This window comes from Zootoca vivipara, chromosome 11 (genome assembly GCF_965207765.1).
Source record: "Zootoca vivipara chromosome 11, rZooViv2.hap1.1, whole genome shotgun sequence".
Classification (NCBI taxonomy): domain Eukaryota; kingdom Metazoa; phylum Chordata; class Lepidosauria; order Squamata; family Lacertidae; genus Zootoca; species Zootoca vivipara.
Genome location: NC_142594.1, coordinates 48,601,039 through 48,622,118, shown reverse-complemented (window position 1 = coordinate 48,622,118; position 21,080 = coordinate 48,601,039). Strand labels below are relative to the sequence as shown.

The 21,080-nt window shown below is 39.7% G+C and overlaps 1 protein-coding gene across 12 annotated transcripts in view; it reads right to left on the bottom strand.

Annotated features, from left to right (window-relative positions):
* The window catches only part of KMT2C (lysine methyltransferase 2C), a 175,521-nt gene that overhangs the window by 62,079 nt on the left and 92,362 nt on the right, over positions 1-21,080 (bottom strand). For 10 of the 12 annotated variants that reach the window (XM_035129359.3, XM_035129372.3, XM_060280917.2 and 7 more), the window contains exons 13-20: positions 17,457-18,166; positions 12,197-12,316; positions 10,128-10,244; positions 9,908-10,009; positions 8,806-8,910; positions 6,715-6,896; positions 6,321-6,485; positions 4,923-5,032 (exon numbers count right to left, since the gene is read on the bottom strand). In XM_035129359.3, the coding sequence (XP_034985250.3) occupies positions 4,923-5,032; positions 6,321-6,485; positions 6,715-6,896; positions 8,806-8,910; positions 9,908-10,009; positions 10,128-10,244; positions 12,197-12,316; positions 17,457-18,166 (1,611 nt within the window). The remainder of the gene's footprint in view (positions 1-4,922; positions 5,033-6,320; positions 6,486-6,714; positions 6,897-8,805; positions 8,911-9,907; positions 10,010-10,127; positions 10,245-12,196; positions 12,317-17,456; positions 18,167-21,080) is intronic. The other 2 variants (XM_060280920.2, XM_088653452.1) reach the window with 1 other exon arrangement.

The following is a 21,080-nucleotide window of genomic DNA, read 5'->3' as shown; positions in this document are numbered from 1 at the left end:
TCCATGACGGACTCTGGTGCAAGACCCTTTGAAATAGATGGAAGTCTGCCATTCTGCTATCACAGTCATTTCCCCAAACCTCCTAGGTATCAAAAGGTTATTGGAAAACCATTAGCAGCCCACTAAGAAGGGTTTTAGGATATGAAATTCTTTTAGATCCAGTGTCGTTGTTTTTACCCTTTTCCTGAATTATGTGGAAGACACAGTGAAGATCAAAAAGGAATTAATTTACTTCATGGTTTCTAATACAGTAACCACCACTAGAATTTTATAGCTGCTGGAATTTTATATGCAGGAAGGTGGGAGTGGAGATTATCAATGACACCACCTATTGAAGAATGGATTGGTAAAATATGGAAGTTTGCTTCAATGGCTGAATTAATATGATACATCAGATTCATAGTGGGGGAGACAATAACAAGATAATTTTATGATGAATGGCATTTCCTTTATCGAATATAGTAAGAAAAATTGGATGCAATCTAATATAAATCATGGTTTTATAGTGTTCTGAATTATGATTAATTTTGCTACTTGGAATTCTTTAATGGTGGGAAGCAACAAGAAACTGGTCACCTCTGAACATGATATGACACAAAAGAAAGAGAGAGAAATGAAGTCAGAGTAGCAATTCTGCTTCATTTGTGGATAGCACCTCAGCTTCCATAATATATGGAACAATAATGACTGAACTGAGGATAAATCTTGTGACAATGTCTCTCTCTCTCTCTCTCTCTCTCTCTCTCTCTCTCTCTCTCTCTCTATATATATATATATATATATATGGGTGTAAGAAAAGAGAAAAATCTGGAAATGTGTTTCTGTTATTAAGAAACAATGAAAAACGAAATTATTATAGGATATTGTTAATATAAACTATTGATAGGAATAGCCATCATGTGTTTGATACGATGTAGAGAAATGTGGTATATATGCTTGTTTGCCTAGAAGGTTTTCTCTGTGTGTTTTATGGGGGGGTGTTAATCTGTGTCCTCTTTGACTGTCAAAGGTCATGGCCTTGTTTTGTTATTATGTCAAAAGCCTGTCTGGCATCAGCAGCTTAGTGAGAGGTACGGTAGGAGAGAATCAATCACCTTGAGAATTAATTATATAGGGCCTGGATCAGGTAAATTTATTCTAATTGGTCTATGTGGCTGTCAGTTAGGGAAAGAGTTGAGATTTGACAGGGAGAGATGGTACAGTAACTCTGACTGTCATCAACATTACTTAGAGCAGTGGTTCCTAATTAGGGGTCCAAGGACCCCTGGGGGTCCACGGAACACATCCAGGGAATACACGCCCCCACCCCTTGCTTCCCCCCAGCTAAAATTTTGTCATTTTTGCATGGTAAAATCACAAATTTTATGGTCTGTTTTAGCGCTGTGCGGTTTTTCAATATATTGGCCAAAATTAGTTTTGAAATCACACCTCAATGACGATTTTGACCCGGCAATAAAAAGCCATATATCGCTCCTCACGCGAAGGAAAGCAGGACAGTGTTATTGTTGTTTGTTGTTGTTTAGTCGTGTCCGACTCTTCGTGACCCCATGGACCAGAGCACACCAGGCACTCCTGTCTTGCACTGCCTCCCGCAGTTTGGTCAAACTCATGTTCGTAGCTTCGAGAACACTGTCCAACCATCTCGTCCTATGTTGTCCCCTTCTCCTTGTGCCCTCAATCTTTCCCAACATCAGGGTCTTTTCCAGGGAGTCTTCTCTTCTCATGAGGTGGCCAAAGTATTGGAGCCTCAGCTTCAGGATCTGTCTTTCCAGTGAGCACTCAGGGCTGATTTCCTTCAGAATGGATAGGTTTGATCTTCTTGCAGTTCATGGGACTCTCAAGAGTCTCCTCCAGCACCATAATTCAAAAGCATCAATTCTTCAGTGATCAGCCTTCTTTATGGTCCAGCTCTCATTTCCATACATCACTACTAGGAAAACCATAGCTTTAACTATACGGACCTTTGTTGGCAAGGTGATGTCTCTGCTTTTTAAGATGCAGTCTAGGTTTGCCATTGCTTTTCTCCCAAGAAGCAGGCGTCTTTTAATTTCGTGACTGCTGTCACCATCTGCAGTGATCAAGGAGCCCAAGAAAGTAAAATCTCTCACTGCCTCCATTTCTTCCCCTTCTATTTGCCAGGAGGTGATGGGACCAGTGGCCATGATCTTGGTTTTTTTGATGTTGATCTTCAGACCATATTTTGCACTCTCCTCTTTCACCCTCATTAAAAGGTTCTTTAATTCCTCCTCACTTTCTGCCATCAAGGTTGTGTCATCAGCATATCTGAGGTTGTTGATATTTCTTCCGGCAATCTTAATTCCGGTTTGGTATTCATCCAGTCCAGCCTTTCGCATGATGAATTCTGCATATAAGTTAAGTAAGCAGGGAGACAATATACAGCCTTGTCCTACTCCTTTCCCAATTTTGAACCAATCAGTTGTTCCATATCCAGTTCTAAATGTAGCTTCTTGTCCCACATAGAGATTTCTCAGGAGACAGATGAGGTGATCAGGCACTCCCATTTCTTTAAGAATTTAGAATAATAAAATCATAGAGTTGGAAGAGACCACAAGGGCCATCCAGTCCAACCCCTTGCCAAGCAGAAAACACCATCAAAGCATTCTTGACATATGCCTGCCAAGCCTCTGCTTAACGACCTCCAAAGAAGGAGACTCCACCACACTCCTTGGTAGCAAATTCCACTGCCGAACAGCTCTTACTGTCAGGAAGTTCTTCCTAATGTTCAGGTGGAATCTTCTTTCTTGTAGTTTGAATCCATTGCTCCGTGTCCGCTTCTCTGGAGCAGCAGAAAACAACCTTTCTCCCTCCTCTATATGACATCCTTTTATATATTTGAACATGGCTATCATATCACCCCTTAACCTTCTCTTCTCCAGGCTAAACATACCCAGCTTCCCCAAGCCGTTCCTCATAAGGCATCGTTTCCAGGCCTTTGACCATTTTGGTTGCCCTCTTCTGGACACGTTCCAGCTTGTCAGAATCCTTCTTGAACTGTGGTGCCCAGAACTGGACACAGTACTCCAGGTGAGGTCTGACCAGAGCAGAATACAGGGGTACTGTTACTTCCCTTGATCTAGATGCTATACTCCTATTGATGCAGCCCAGAATTGCATTGGCTTTTTTAGCTACTGCATCATGCTGTTGACTCATGTCAAGTTTGTGGTCTACCAAGACTCCTAGATCCTTTTCACATGTACTGCTCTCGAGCCAGGTGTCTCCCATCCTGTAATTGTGCCTTTCATTTTTTTTACCCAAGTGTAGTACTTTACATTTCTCCTTGTTAAAATTCATCTTGTTTGCTTTGGCCCAGTTGTCTAATCTGTTAAGGTCATTTTGAAGTGTGATCCTGTCCTCTGGGGTATTAGCCACCCCTCCCAATTTGGTGTTGTCTGCAAACTTGCTCAGGATGCCCTCAAGCCCATCATCCAAGTCATTGATAAAGATGTTGAATAAGGCTGGGCCCAAGACAGAACCCTTGCATAGTTTGCTGTGGTCGACACAGTCAAATGCTTTTGCGTAGTCAATGAAGCAGAAGTAGATGTTTTTCTGGAACTCTCTAGCTTTCTCCATAATCCAGCGCTTGTTTGCAATTTGGTCTCTGGTTCCTCTGCCCCTTCGAAATCCGGCTTGCGCTTCTGGGAGTTCTCAGCCCACATATTGCTTAAGTCTGCCTTGTAGAATTTTAAGTATATCCTTGCTAGAGTGTGAAATGAGCGCAATTGTGCGGTAGTAGGAGCATTCTTTGGCACTGCCCTTCTTTGGGATTGGGATGTAGACTGATCTTCTCCAAACCTCTGGCCACTGCTGAGTTTTCCAAACTTGCTGGCATATTGAGTGTAGCACCTTAACAGCATCATCTTTTAAAATTTTAAATAGTTCAGCTGGAATACCATCACTTCCACTGGCCTTGTTATTAGCAGTGCCTTCCACCTGGAGAAGGAACTGGCAAGCCAAGAAAACTCCATGGACAATGTGTTTTTAATATACTTAAAATCCTTTGCTTATTAGGGGCTACCCCACATTTTGTTCAAAAAATTGCTTTGCAGAGGTACCCAGTAACTACCATAGGCTTATCAAAATTTTCAAAAGTAGAGGGTCCGTGGCTTGGATTTTGAAAAATAGGGGGTCTTCAGTAATTAACTAATTGGGAACTACTGACTTAGAGTAAAAACACATATTTGTCTGCTGTTATTAATGCAACTTCCTGCCAACCTAGCAGTTCGAAAGCACGTCAAAATGCAAGTAGATAAATAGGAACCGCTACAGCGGGAAGGTAAACGGCGTTTCCATGTGCTGCTCTGGTTTGCCAGAAGCGGCTTTGTCATGCTGGCCACATGACCTGGAAGCTATACGCCGGCTCCCTCGGCCAATAATGCGAGATGAGCGCGCAACCCCAGAGTCGGTCACGACTGGACCTAATGGTCAGGTGTCCCTTTACCTTTACCATTATTAATGCAACTTACGAAAAAAGAGGTGATATGATGACAAAAGATAAGAGAAGTATATCTGACACTGCGTTAAGAGAAGTCTATCTGACACTGGGAGAAAATATTCAAGATAATGTTACTGTTAAATAATGAATTTCATCTGCTCAAAATCATGGTGCTCTGAGTGCAGTCTTTCTCTCACTTGTGGGCCCACACACACACACTCTTGCTGCTATTATAATTTTAAGCAGACTTACAAATCCTCTGGGAAGAGATTTACCCAGCTTTCTACTCTAAATTGTTTTTTTCCTCATTAATAATCTTGCAGTGCTAAAAGCTAGACATAAGAAATTATTTCCCTCAAGTACTGCCTCTGAAATCAATTCAGCATCTGCCAATCAGGAGACAGACCAAAAGAAGTTGTTTCCAAAGCTAGTGCTATGCTGCTAGATACCCAATTAAGAAATTCCTTACCATTTGCTGGTGGTATGTATGGCTGACACATGGTGCAGTCAAAGCCACTGTCAGCCGTGCTTTCCACTTCCTCGTCTGTGTTTAAGTTTTGACAGATTGTGTGCATCCATCTGGAAGTTAAGTTAAAAAGGAGGAAATGATGAAACGTATACCATTTTATGCCAGAATACCATTCAGACTCTCTTTAGATTGAAAGAAGCACAGAACAAGTCTACTGCTTTAAAAGCTTCCCTGTAAAGAGGCAATGATATGAAGACCCCAGAGGAAGTCTGCTTTAGTCCCAGAAGACAGTTGTTAAAATTGTCAGATAAGACAGGGGTACTTTGGGTAGATGGTTTGTCCACCCAGGGGAGCAGTGTTCACTCTGTGCTAGATGGGATTATACTCTCCCCAAGCAACAGGCTGCACTTTGGGAGTGCTCTTTGCAATATAGAAGCAACTTGCACCTCTAAACGTTGCATCAGAAGCCTGGCTTGAATGTCGTATTACATCATAGTTAAAAACAAACTCTGAACAAGCATCGTGCTGGTTCATGCTGCCCAACATTTCTCACTCTCTGCTCCACCCCTGCTTCTATTGCTGCCGTGCTGCAATGTAACAAGCCAGGCTTGTGGTTTTCCTCAAACAAACCATGAGCAATAAGCCAAGAACAAACCTTGATTGCCATCCATGTTTTATTTGGACAAAAACAAATCATGAGCCTGGGTTCAGACATTATGTCGAACCAGACTATGGCTTGTTTCCCAGCAGTAACAGGGGAGAAACAGAGCAAGAATGTTTAAGCACTGGACACCAGTGACTTGCATGTCCACATTCAAATATAGTTGGTTTTAAACTATAGTATAACGTGATGTATGAACCAAGTCAGAGTACCATTTATCAACTCAAGAGGAAGAGATAACTTTCTTTTTTAAAAACAACAACAACACATGGTGGTTTTCTTTTTTTCTGATACAGTCATACCTTGGTTTACAATTGCTGTGGTTTGTGATCGATCAGTTTGCGACTGCCGCGGACCCGGAAGTGCTTACATCCAGGTTCCGCAGCGTGCGGATGCGCAGAAGCAATCTGCGCAGCTCACGCAGAAGCAATCTGCGCAGCTCACGCAGAAGCACTCTATCGGTGCTTCGCGCACGTGCAGAAGAGGCGCTCCGTTTACGACCTGCTCGGGGAGCAACCAGCTCCCCGAAACCAATTGAGGTCGTAAATGGAGATACCACTGTATTAGCTACAGCTTTTTCTTTGGAAGAGGCTATCTCTTATTGGAAAGTGATTCTGATAAGGGAGGGATAGTAAATTCCATATGATAAATTAAAACAATCTTCAGTCAACATTACACTATGAGCAAATAATTGACGTATGAAAATACATAATTCACTGTGTAGCAGAAACTCTGACCTGTCGCACTGTCTGCATTGCAGAATAAGCTCTTCTTCTCTGTAATTGCAACAGCAGACTGGGCAGGTAGATAAACTTGCACAGGGAGCACACTGTGTGTAATTATTTTGCCATTCACATCTAAGACCAGGAGATGTAGCACCACAATGTCTGCACCAAACACACCTGTAAAACACAAAACAATATCTTCCTTAACATGGGCTCATGGCAAGATTCACTGCTTAACTTTATTAAAATACTTATTTTCACCTTTAAATTGTATTATCTTTAAATGACAGCAAAAAGTAATTTGCCAAATCAGCCTTGCCATATTATATTAATTAAAAGATTAAAAGAAAACATTAGTCAGATTAAAAGAAAACATTAAAAGTGAAAAAAACAAAGTTAGACATACCATTTGCATTTCCAACTTCCTTTAGGAACTGTCTGCAGTGGCGGATCTAGGCAGTAAGTGTGATAGCTGATATCACAATCATCACAAAGGAGCAGCCTTCCCGGATCTGTAGCCTTCCCACAGGCTTCACACACAGTGCATTCCAGACATCTCCAACCTTTGTGGAGCACCACTTTTGTTATCTGCATAGTGGAAGACAGCAGGTAATTATTTATGGAAGCCATACAACCTCAGTAGATTTACAGGCTTATATTCTCAATAAATTTGCTTCTATCATTTGGAAATAGTATTTTTTTAATGTTTATGCTCTCCTTTTTGTTTTAGAGGGAAGTCCTGATTTTTTGAGAAGTCAAAAATATCTTTACATATGGTATTCAATAGCAATGTACATTGTGCTCTCCAAGATTATGGATGAAAAATTGTTTTAGATTTTTTTAAAAAATAAAATAGCCCAAGTGTAAGGCTTCAGCATACTGCCAGTTATTGCAAATATCAAAATCAAGATTCACATTTACTGAAATTAAAAGACAACATAGTTCCAAAATCTGGAGAAATACAGTTTGCTCTTTATTTACAAATCTATTTGGCATCTCCTCCCCATTATGACATTTAAACAAAAGTACAATAGTGCCAAATACTACATTCCTAATCTTAACTATGGCTATAGTTTAGAAACATACATCGAAACTTGAAAAAAGAAGTTTTTCGAAAAGGTCCATCACGGTACCTGACAGAAGCAAGGTGCAATGTTCCAAACCTCTGAATCAGTCTTTACCAGCATATGTCACAGTGCAAAAGCCAGTTTACATATCACTCTGTTGCAAAGTGATCATGTGAATACCAACCTCACATTACTTATTTAGAACCCTAGAACTTCTCTCCCACTAGCAGAGATGGTTGGGGAAATATGAAGTGTTCATGTTCTGTGAAAAGAGCGAGTGTGCTCCAGTTTTGTCACACACCCTCAAAAGGAGCAATTCCTTGCAAGAGGTAAGAGGTTGGTACTGGCTAGATAGTTATTTCTTAAACAGTTGAATCTTCCATCTTTCTTGGGGGAGTGGGGCAGAAAACAAAAGAGAGCTGCTCCTGACATGCTAAGTATGAGAGGGCTGGAATGGTCTCCCTCACAACAGTACAGGAAAAGTCAAGGGGCAGGCAAACATTGGTAAGGAAAGGTGTTTGTAGGTTCAGGATTTTAAGCAATCAAATCAGAGTTGGTTTTGCTGTGATCATTAAGAGTGTTATGTGTGAACCAGCTCTACCACTCCTGAATGTTTTCTTTTTTCATTCACTACAACACAGTGGTGCAAGACATATGTAAATAAAAGGAGATAGGCTTGGAAATAGTTATCCAATTCCCTTCATAATCAGGGTTTGAAATGCATTTTAAACTGCTTCAAAACATGCTATTTATGAGGATTAAAATGGCTACTTTTTACGGAGTGTTCAAAAGTTTACCCCATCTACTACACTAATCATTCTGTAAGAACAAAAGCTGTCTAGAGTGTGTTATAGCTTCAGTACAACCCTTTCATAAAAGTGCATGTGATTTAATACATTAAAAGAATATTCCCTTTTTAAATAACTGCACTTAAAGACAATTCATTGTTTATATGCTGAAGCAAATCGTTTATTATCTGTGCATGTCTTCCCATAACTATCCAAATTTAACTTTTTGCACATTCTCTCCTAGCTTAATGAATGTAAGAAATTAATTACTCCAGTTTCTGAAAATTGTGATAGTCAACAGACAAAGTGAATTATTTTTTTAGGAAACCAGCCTTAAACAAAACAAAACACACTATATTGCTTCATATCTTAATACTTAGGTTATATCTAGCTCAATACTTTCTTTTAACCATCAGCAAGATAAATGGTGCTATTTATAGCAGAAAAATTACACAAAGGTTAACTTTTCTTGCATTTATAAAATGTCATTTAATTAAAGTGCTTTGTCAGTTGCATACAAATAATGGTCACATTTCCAGAGGAATATTTTACAAGCTAAAAACACTCCTTAATAATGTAAAAACTGGAATCAATGTGGTATATGCAGGGACAATGTGCTGACAATAATTTCAAAGTGCTCACCTTAATACTGACACAGTATGGATGGTAACACTGACCACACTGAGAGCAGGCAAGCAATCGTCCTTCTGCACCTTGGCCAAAACTCCCACAAACTACACACATATCCTAGAATATCAAAGAAACATTTTCAGGTAAACAACCAGTACTAGGTAATTAAAACATAGAAGAAATATACACCTTTAAACAAACCTTGTTTGTTTTTTAGCAAACCTTGCACTCTTTCAAAAATTCAGATGTATATAGTCTCCTTATTATTATCATTAATATACCCTATGTTTATAGCAAAAATCAATAATACTAGTAAAACTAGCTTGAGCATTTTTGTAAGGACAGGTAGTTAAAGTCTTAAAACAATTTTAAAAATCTACAAGAATTTCCATAATTTATTACAAGCTCACTGCAAATGTCCAAAGAGAGATGGACCAAAAATATCCGCTCAGCTTTAGATCTAACTCACTTCTAGCTTTAAAGACCACTAGAATTGTGGCCAGAAGCTACATAGCAGCCAGTGTAATAACAACTGATGAAGCAATTACCTGCCCTCAAACCCTAAGAGGACAGTAGCCACACAATGCAATAACTGCAGCCTCTACTATAGTAGCCCATATACAGAATAGTTAATTCCTAAGTTTAACAAAACTCTAACAGGCTTATTACTTGTTTTATGGACCACCAAGTAATAAGTTATAAATTATCTAGATTAAACACCTATAGATAATTACAGGTAGGTAGCCATGTTGGTCTGACGTAGTCGAAACAAAATTAAAAAAATTCATTCCAGCAGCACCTTAGAGACCAACTAAGTTTGTCATTGGTATGAGCTTTCATGTTTGTCATTGGTATGAGCTTTTTTTTATTTTGTTTCACCTATAGATAAATTGTTGTTGTTTAGTCGTTTAGTCGTGTCCCCATGGACCAGAGCACGCCAGATAAATTAACTATCGTCAAATGTCTTGCTAGGAAGAGGTTGGATGTCACCAGAAGTGGACAGCTAGAATAAATAATACCTTTAAATATTGCCTACACTTTTCATCTGAGGCTTAGAAATTGGGAAATAACCAATGACATTAGAAAATAATGAAATATGAATTAATATTGCAACCTGATGCAAAGTAAACTTGTCACTGCTTGAAAACAGGACAACAGTATTGTGCATTGAGTTTTCTTCCTCGTCTTTGTTACATGAAAGGTCCTTATCTGTGACCTACAAATAAAAGAAAACAAAAACTTAAACAGTTTTCTGGCAGTAAAAGCAGATCATTGTCAGCAGAGACACAAATCAACACTTCTGCCTGCTCAAATGATATGCTATAGATTCTTACCCCTGGAGAAAGAAAAGATCCAATTCCATTTTTAAGTTTTGATCTCCCCCGTCCACCTCTTCCAGAAAGGCCTGCACCACGTGGTCTCCGCTTCCCAGGAAACCCTGAGCCACGACCCTATTTAAAGCAAATTAAAACATTTAGATTGAACTAAGCAGTGCTTCATATAAATGTTCCTTATAAAGCAGAATTTGTAAGAATACAACAGGATTTTGCATTTTGCAATACAACAGTATTTTTCACATGAGCATGTCCCCCAGCAGGGCTTGCAGATATGAAAAGATCTTGATACACAGCAGTGGTACCTCGGTTTGCGACCGCCTCAGGGAGCGACCGCTTCGGTTTCTGACCACAGCGAACCTGGAAGTGTTTACATCTGGGTTCTGTGGTGCTCGGATGCGCAGAAGCGATCTGCGCAGTGTGTGTGTGTGTGTGTGTGTGCAGAAGTGATCTATCGGCGCTTCGCGCAAACGCAGAAGCGTGCCTCAGGGAGCGACGAACTCGGGGAGCGACCGGCTCCCCTGAACCAATTGTGGTCGCAAACCGAGGTACTACTGTACTGTGAGAGTTGCGGCCTATGAACCTTTGTCAAGTACCTTATTATGAATTTTGATCCAGGTGGGGTTTTTGATTTAGTGGGAATCATTTGCTAGCAGAAGAGGAGGAGAGGAAGTTTTGCTACCCAATAATCTGTCCTGAAAGGTCACCTGGCAAATAATGTTTTCCCTTCTCTCTGATTAGCAGGCACCTCTGCTGATGCAGCACTGCAAGAAGCACCAACTGGATTCCACTCTATGTTTATATCCTGCATTGGCTTAAGAGTAGCTTCCCATCAATCTCATCAAAGGCATGCCTAACACTGTACACGCTATTCACAAGGTATGTACTAGGCATTGATGACTTGAGAAAATGGGAAGGGGGAGTAAAAATATTGCTTGCTAAGAGAATATTCACAACAATGTTCACTCTAGCTCCACAGATAGTCCTGAAAGTACCAACACACCATTAACTTTCATTGTTTATAAAATTTGTAAATGATATTGGAAGGACACATTTTCATGAAGCTTAATATTAAATTAATAGTACAATTACTGATACAAACATATTAATCAAACGTGGGCGTGCTGAAAATGAGAATGCAAATGAAGAAATCTAAGTCTCATGAGAAGAAACATTCTTTTCAGCTTGTTCAGGTCTTAGGCTGGTTACTCTAGATACAGAGTTCATCCCTTCTAATAATGTATACAATTAAACACTATCTTGAAACAGGAAGCACAACAAAAAGCAGCAGCACCTAGTCAACAAGAGGTAATACAATAACCATTGCAAAAATACTGCAAAAATAAAAATATTTATTTTATCTGTACTGTATCTATATTATGCTGATAATCTTTCAGGACATATATAGTATTTCAGCTTTTGAGATTTAAAAAATTCTTCATTAGGCTAGATTCTGGTGAAGAATTCTGGAAAATTCAGAACCTTGCATACTATTTTGTGATGTTTTGGTTGACCTAATAAAGGCACTGACCTAATATGGATTTTGACTTTGTGGAGCCACATAGCTACCTTTACTTTTTATGATAATAACAAGCTGCCATAAAGCTCTTTGTATGGAAATAATAATCTGCAGCCCTTTGTGTGAGACCTTCTGGAGGAGGAGCAGAGAAAATTAGTTTTACAGCAACCTCTAAAGTATGCACTGGCCATTGGAGGTTTCAGACACGATATACATTGGTCTCCCATCTATTGTATTTCAAACTCCATCCAGATGATAGCAGTAACTCGTAACATACAACATGGCGCAGTTACCATGTATAGAATACACCCTGTAGGCATTAAGCACCACATACAGCGGAATTAGAAATTGGCTCAATGTTCATTCTGCATGCACTGAGAGAGAATGTAGGGATTTTTAAAAAGCAAGTTATACAGCTGTTTAAGGATTGGGTTTAAGTAGCATATTAATTTAGCTATGCTTCAGAAGAGTTTTCATTAGTATCTTTTTATAATGGAGAACAGCAGAGAGATAGCAAAGGATAACAAGAATATAAATACAAATTAATTACCACTTTGATGCTCCATATGGCACTGCCAGGTAGCGGTCTGGACTTAAAAATTTCCCGACCTTCTGAAATGTCTGGGGACCAGGAAGGTGGGCTCACTGTATTATGGCTACTCCAAGCCCCCTAGGATATGCCAGGTGAGAAAATAGATGTATAAAACTCAGCCAAATAAAATAAAAATAAAGAACGCAAATAAAATTTTCTGAAAGCAAAGCACATGCAGGCACACAAATACTTGGTTTAACAAACACATGGACTTACTGGGATAAATTTCAACCTATCACTCACAGGATGAGCATCAGACTTCAAGTGTGAATAAAATTTGATTAAATAATAAATATAAAAGAGAAGCACTGCCAGAAAACAAAAGATTGCTTGGCATGAGGAACAGATGAAGAGTGACTGTGACTCATTTTTAACTTTTATTACTACAATACTAAACCAAGATACACCTATTGGGATCATGGCTTTATTTTTATGGCAATATTATTTCTATATTTAAGTCTGCATCTTGGAGAAGGCAACTGACTTGGGCTATGTTGTGTGACTGTTAAAAGAAATTTTTAAAAATTACAAACCAGAAAAGCTAAGAAGCATAGCAGAAAAAATGGATTAAAGTAAAAGGTATAATATGAAAATGAAAAATAAACGAACAGTTAAAATATCCATGAGCTGAAGCTATACCACCCAAGCACTATTAAAAAAACAACTGAAATTTTTATATAAATTTTTTTAGCAAGCAATCATGTCTATAAGTGCCTAATATATTGTATTCTGTAGAGTCCAAAAATGGGCTAAGATTGAATTCACCAAGGCAATTTCCATATTTTCTATACTTGTACATAATTCTTTTTCTATACTTGTACATAATTCTTTATATATAGGAAAACAATCCCTAGATGGAGACTGGGTATCAGACGTTATCTGTAAGGATCCCAAAACTGCATTTGCAATACTCTTCACCCCCAATCCTTGCTAACATTTGCTATGCATCTACAGTAAGTGTAACAGGTGGCTGTTTCTTTGAACAGTATCAGTAATGCTCTCAGTTTCCACACAAAAAATATTTAGGAATAGGGTTCCTCAAATTTCAGGATTGGAGATACTGTGGCCCTCCAAATGTGATTGAACTGCAGCTTCTGTCATCCCATGCTGGCTAGTACTGATGGAGTCCCACAATGTCTCTGGAGGATCACAGCTTCCTCTTCCCTCTCTCAATTAGAAGAAGTCTCTAAACTTTAAGTACCCTCAGAAATACAGAAGTTTTATCAAACAAGACACTTGTACAACAAAATCTTTTAGGCTACTCTAGCGAAGAAGTACTACAGCACTAAAACTCCACTTTCATACTTAATAAAAGTACTAAAATATGATTCTACGAAATTTTATCCTAAATATACTAAACATAATATTTCTACATTTGTGTGTGCACCTAGCTTCTTGAAGGGGGCAGCTGACACACCAGTGTTATGCATACAAAATATGGTTTGTCAAGAATCAGGAAATAATGAAAGCAATTAGCAGATGTGAGTGAGTGCATCGTCAGAAGATTAATTCGCTAACTACCCAAATCATAATCTGGTGCCATGTCTAAATAAGACCATAATCTTCAAAAGAGATTCTCAAAAACAGGAAGAACATTCAGGCTTTTGATTAATGTCCATGAAAGCACAACTCAGGAGAAAGCTCATTCACTTAAAACAAAAATAAAACAAAAAGTAGTAATTGGTGTGTACTTTGAAGCAAACTGCCATTTCTCTAGAATTGATATTAATAAAGAAACACACAGCATCAACAACATAGATCAAAAGTTTAAGAAAAAAGTTAATAACAACTACACTGCCCAATGTAAAGTCCATTCCTACTTGCCTCTAATGAACACAAACAAAGTAGAGGTGGGGCACAGCCAGCAAGTAGCAGGAAGAGGCAGCAGTTCAACAGCAAACAAGTTCTAGTCTGATATTACAGATGTGTCCTACCTCTATTTTTTCTGGTTGATCATGCAGGAGTGCATAACCTCTTCAGCTGTGCTATCAGGGAGTGTGACCCCGACAGAAACCAACTCCTGCACAACTCTAACCAATCAGAATGAAGAAGAAGCAGGATATGCCTATTATATCCACCACTGGAAACTCCAGGGTCCTGCTAGAACTATCAAATTCTGTGTCTTCGTAGTAGTGCAGCTTCTTTTTTCAAAGGGCTCCAAAGCAGCACCATTAAAACTAAAAACTAAGCTGCATCTATGCAGTGAGCCTTTGCATATATTGGTCAGTGTCAATAGTGGTTTTTATTGAGACTTAAGGCATGCTGGCTGGTAAATGTGCATAATATTGCTTTGCCACAACTGCCTTTAAAAAGGCAGCATGCTTGCTTTCTCTCCATCTAAACCCCCAACATTCTCTTAAATGAAACCTATAAGTTAAACCTAGTGTGGTCAGAATTTTTATAATTATGTCCCTACATCAACTTCTGTTGTAAATCATCAGAACTTTCCATGATCTGTGTTAGGATATTCATGTAAACTGAAATAGTATTCATGTAATTCCTCAAATATCTTAGGCAGCATGCCATATTTTCTGGAGATAAGCATGCATTGGACAAATCAAAATTGTGTTTAAAGATGCAGGGAGGTTGCAGGGGAGGCAAATACGTCTTGAATTTCTTCTGTGGCTCCCAACATTTTTTAACAGGCAGTGTCCACTCAACAGCAGCCTTTCTGTAATGGATCATGTGTCCATGGCAGCCATTTTATGATGGTGCCCACAACATCTTCTCAAATCTCAGATGTGCTTATGGAAAGTTTCGGACTCCTGGAACATAGGTGGTAAGAAGAGGCACTCTCACAGTACATTTATTTAGGCAGAGCAGGAAGTGCTGCCTGGCACTGGTACACTTTTACCAACTTTTTAATAGCTAAGTTGCACGGCTAACACAGGCTTTGAAAAACAGACCAGTGGTCCTGAATCTCTTCATTTCCTACCATTGTCATCTTTCTGGAAGAGAATTTCTTATTCTGCCAGCTACCTGTCTACAAAAACATTAAGGCCTGCACAAGTATACCATCCAAAAGCCATACAAATTAGTGGGGGTAAGTACTCCCATTACTTACCTTTTTGCAGTCAGGCAATGTTTCTAACAGGCAAGATTTAAAAACGCAAAGGCAAGAGACCCATTTCCCCACAAACTAATTCCTAATTAGTACTATGAAAGCTAATTGTCCTTTGCCAGATGAAATACACCAAATCCTATATATGTCTAGCACATGATTCAGGGGCAAGGATAACAAAAGATTAAAAATACAACCTAAAAGGTTACATTCTAGCACCAATCTAGTAACCAGAGAAATGAAAACAAAAGACTGAACTGATAGCATTCAAAAGCATAAGACATTTGCTTATAACACAATTTGTTTCTGGAACTCCCTGCCTATTGACTTCAGGCAGGTGCCTTTGTTGCTCTCATTTTGGCACCTCTTAAAGCAGCTTTGTTTATGCAAGCCTATCTGGACACATAGATGTTGGTGTGTTTTACTCTTTTGTTTGTTTGTTAGTTATTGTTGATTTTAATTATCTTTTGAATATTGTTGGTATTTCAGGAGACTGAAAGTCCTCCCCCAATCAGTCCCTTACATGCCTCCTTTTTGCCTTTTCCACCATTAGAGCATCAGTAAAATCAGAGGTGTGACGGCAGTCCACCTTCCTTGCTAAGCAAGAGTCTTCTGAGGGCAGATCCTCCAATGAACATAGGACTGCACCCATTAACTATACAGTCGTACCTCGGAAGTCAAACGGAATCCGTTCCAGAAGTCCGTTCAACATCCAAAGCATTCGACTCCCAAAGTGTGGCTTCTGATTGGTTGCAGGAAGGTCCTGCAGCCAATCGGAAGCCACAGAAGCCGCACTGGACATTCGGCTTCCGAAAACTAGAACAATCACTTCCGGGTTTCAATCGCTTGTGAGCCGAAAGGTTTGAGTTCAAAGGCATCGAGCTTCCGAGGTTCCACTGTATATGCATTATTGTTAAAGAGAAGTTGCAAAGAAAATATAAAATGGATTATAATTTGGTACAAGTCAGTGAAACCCATTACTGTACTGAAAATTGTGTGGGCTAAAGCAGACGTGGCTAATTATGTATTCAGTATTAAGCATAGCATGAACATTAAATAAATTGTGATAAAATAAAAACATTAATTATTTTACTCTTCGGGGGGTGGGGTGGAACCTGTCTAAATGAAAAACAACTTGAAAGGTTGTGCAAGCCAAAACTCTTTAGGGGGTGTTGTTGTATGAATGAATTAAGAAAAGCGAGCGAATGGAAATTGGTGAAGGAAGTGATACACAAACAATTGGAAGTAGTTTTTAAGTTTTAAATAATTTTTCTTTTTCTTTTCTTTTTCTGTTTATTGTTCTTTTTAATTTTTTCATGAATTGTATATTTTTAATCTATGTTATATTATGTTATATATCTTTTGGAAGGAGGAATTGAATTTCTAATTCTCTGTTTATGTTTGTAATATCTTTTTTTCTGCTTGTGTTTGTTATATTTTAAAGAAGTTAAATAAAGATGGTCTTAAATAAAATAAAATATAAAATAAATAAATAAATGAAAAACAACTTTCATAGGAAAATCCATTTGTTTTTTAAGGTTCCTGCACCTAGGAATAATTTATAATAATTAGAAATCTAAATCAGCCATTTTATCAGGACATTTTATTCTTTTTTTTACCAATTAATATTATTTCATTTAGAATATATATGTAGACTAAGAATAGAGGGGGAACTATAAAGAAGTTCATGAAATCAGCAGTGAAATAAATTATCTAAGTAATGTGTGGGTTCTAAAGAGAATTAAATGAGACTTGCACAGCAAATCTTTGAACAGCATTGTTATTCACCACCTACAAGTAATAAATGTTTGGTCTGGACATCTGTACACCCTAGCTAAATTAGTAATATTGGAAAATATGCTTTACCCTGAATTAATTCCAGAATACAAACCTTTCAGAAAAACCACAGGAAACATAATTACTTCTTTTTCTTTCTTTCTGACAAAATCTGTACAAACATTTACTCATGAAATCAGTTCTCCACAGTAAATTGTTGGTAAAGAAGTGTACTAATAAGCTAACAACAAACTCTGTAGTCTCAGTTTCAGACAGAAGGCAAAACAAATACCTCTCTTGATGTCATAGCCAAAGTAATGATTCCGGTAAACAATACAACTAAAATGTTTTTTGTAACTGATTTCAGTAAAACATGCTCACCTGTCTTGACCTTGGTCTCCCAGGAGAAAACTTTCTTTTGGTGATAGCTGGTTTTCCCATTCCAATTTTTGGAGTGAGCGATACGTATGTTGTTGGAAGAGTTATAGAGGATTCTAGTGGTGACATCTGACTACGCATCATGTCATGTGAAGAGCCTAACTCTAGTGAGGCTGCTGGTGAGGAAGACACACTGGACTTGTTTAATTCAACAGAAGATGAAAATAAAGACTGTGTTTCAGCTGGTGACTTTAAAGATTTATCCAATGGTGAACTGTCAGTTGCACAACTTTCATTTGCAGGAAGAGATGACGTTTCATCATTTTCAGGAGTGTCATCTCCTTCTGCAGCTTCTGACACCATCGTTGTTTCTAGTTGCTCTTCCTTCTTACAGGAGCTGCTCTCGCTATTGACCAAACTGAAGGCTTCAGATATCTTTGCTACATCCTCAGGTGTCTCTGGTGAAAGCTGAGATTCCTCTGTGGACATTTCAAATACTTCAGTGGTTTCCTGTGATGGTTTTGTTTCCTCAGTTTGCTTGTCTAAGACTTGCTGCATTGTATTTGAAATATTTTCTGTCATTTCCATCTTTTTATCAGCATGATTAAGATCAGATGCAGGAGCCTTTTTAGGAGATGTTTCTATTTCACTTTTACCAAAATGGTCAGGAGCCTCTGTTTCCAGTTCACCATTATTTTCATTTAATGAGAAGCCTGAAATAAATTAGAGCATTTCATGTGAGTCTGAAATTAGAGTATGTTGAGTCCAAAGTATCTTTTAAAAAATATGTGAACATTTGTGAAATATGTGAAAAATATGTGAACAGTACAAGAGTGTGTTGCCTGTACTGCTAGTCCCACATCTTGAAATTCTGAAGATATTCTATTATCATTCTGTATCATATGATCAAACCATATGGGTTCCATTTAGCAATCATAGCTAATAGCCACCGGCAGAACCATCTTCCATGGTTTGTCTAGCTCTTGTGCAAATAAAGTATGAAAAAATAGTTCCTGCTTGTTTGTCTTGATTCAACTGTCAATCAATTCAATCAGGTGACCCACAGTTTGAAACTTAATCCATAGAACACCTTAGCCCAGGGGTCCCCAAACTACGGCCCCCGGGCCGGATGCGGCCCAATTGGCCTCCCAATCCGGCCCGCGACGACCCCCGCCGCCCGCTGCCGCCGCCCGCTCTTACGGCACGCGGCGCGGCGGCGATCTTCAAAATCGGCAAAAAATCGCCAAAAATCCTTTGTGCGCATGCGTATGGGCCTCTCCCGACCCAGAAGAGGTCATTTCCGATGCACTTCCGGGTCGGGGGAGGCCCATACGCATGTGCACAAGCGATTTTCGGCGATTTTTTTCCGACCGTGTGCGTGTGCGCATGGGCGCGCACTCCCCCGCCCTCCGGCCCGCTGCGTGCGCACTCCCCTGCCCTCCGGCCCGCCGCGCTGCCGGTGCGGCGGGCACCGGCCCGAAGCCCGGTAAGTCTGGGGACCCCTGCCTTAGCCTTTCCTTACAGGGAAGATGCACAGTCATGCTGACTGCCCTTTTCAGTTCATTTCCCAGCTCTACAATTTCCTTCTTTATGTACAGTGACCAACACTCTACCCAGTGTCAGTGGTATAGCAAGGTCAGGTGGTAGCCGGTGCGGAAAATTTGTCACCCCCCACCCTCCATTGAAATTATTAAAAGAAGGAAAAATAAGATACTTTCAGTTGCAAGTGTTATTTTCTGGTTTATTTACTTAACGTTGTGAGCATAAGCACTTAAAAACTTTTTTCCTAACTTTGTTCTCTGCAAATTTTGAAATCACATCATCAAAATCAATTCCTTTCGCTACTTTGTTTTCAACTGACAAGATGGCTAAGCCAGAGAGCTACACACTGAGTTTTTGTTTTCATTGAACTATCCACCATTAAAATGCAATGAAGTCTAGAATATCTATTATCCAGTACCAATTTCAACATCACTAAATAATCCCCTATCATTTTCTTCACCTTAAACATCAGAATATCTCCTGCATAGTGAAGTACTGCATATGCACAAGCCACATAATACAATGGTACCTTGGGTTATGTACCTAATTTGTTCCGGGGTGTGGTACGTAACCCGAAAAGTACGTAACCCGTAAAATCACAAAAACGTGCTTCTGCACATGTGGCAAACCCGGAAGTAAACACTTCCGGGTTTGTGCAGTACGTAACCCGAAAAGTACACAACCCGAAGCGTACGTAACCCGAGGTACTCATTCTTCACTTGAAGGAAATCAATCTTTTAGTGTGGCAGCACATTGGAACTCCCCTATCTATGGATATGAGGTGGGTGCCTGCTAAAAACATTTTTGTTTTGGAAAGCCTATCCAGAAATGTAGACACTGTCATGTATTTTATTCTGGTTTTTAGCTAATCGTTGATTTTAATTTTTTTTAATGTTTCGAATACTTGGTTTTATTCACTGCTAATTTTATTGCTCTATTCTTTTTGTGGTCCCTCGACTTACGAACTTAATCCATTCCAAATGCACATTCGTAGGTCGAAAAGTTTGTAAGTCGAAACGCGGTTTCCCATAGGGGAAAAAAAATCGGAAAGATTCGTAAGTCGAGGAAACCGCAGGTAAAAATTTGTAAGTCGAGGAAACCACATTTAAAACTGCCAACGGTTTCCATTCGGATGTAGAAAAATTCGTAAGCGTTTGTCCCATTCGTAAGTCGTAAGTCGAAACCTACGGATGTTGAGTAATTCGTAAGTCGAGGGACCACTGTATATTTCATTTTTAATATTTTGTTGTAGGCCACCGAGAAAATGTTTATTGATTAATGGCTATATAAATCTAATCAATCATCATCATATCATCATCATCATCATCATCATATGAATGTCATACAGAACTATTAAACCAAATCTATACCCTGATCTCTGGATCACTGAAGCTTATAGTTAAGCAGGGCCGTCCTTCATATTGGGCTGACTGGCACGGCGCACCAGGGCGCCCACCCAGCAGGGGGCGCATCAAAGAGGGACACGGAGCCGCCTCCGCCTCGCCCGTTCCTTTCCCGGCAGCGGTGGCAGCTATCTCTGTCGGGGGAATCCTGGACCTGGGCTACCTTCCGCCCACACTCCTTCAAGTCACAGTGAGCACAGACAGCACTGCCCCACAATGCTCCATGGGACCTCATTTGCATGCATTGTGGGGCAGCGCTGTCTGTGCTCGCTGTGACTTGAAGGAGTGTGGGCGGAAGGTAGCCCAGGTCCAGATCCAGGTTCCCCCAATGGAGGCAGCTTTGCTGCCGCTGCTGCCGTCTCGCTTCACCCGAGCAGGCAGAGCACAGCTGGCAACGTCCCTGCCTGTCGCGCTGTGCCTCCGGCTGCCCGCTGCGCCTGGTCATGCCTGACGGAGTGCGAGGGACACCGGAGGGATCATCGCACCACGGCGCCCGGTACACTTAAGACGGCCCTGTAGTTAAGTATAGTAAGATTGAAAGATGCAATATTTATTTTTATTTTTGGCTTTAGGCAATAGCTGCACGTGAGACCCTCATGTTCATTTTTTTAACCTCTGTGAGCCTTAACTTAGTTCCCCCCCTATGACTTTTCCAACTGGCATTTTCTCCATATGCTGACTT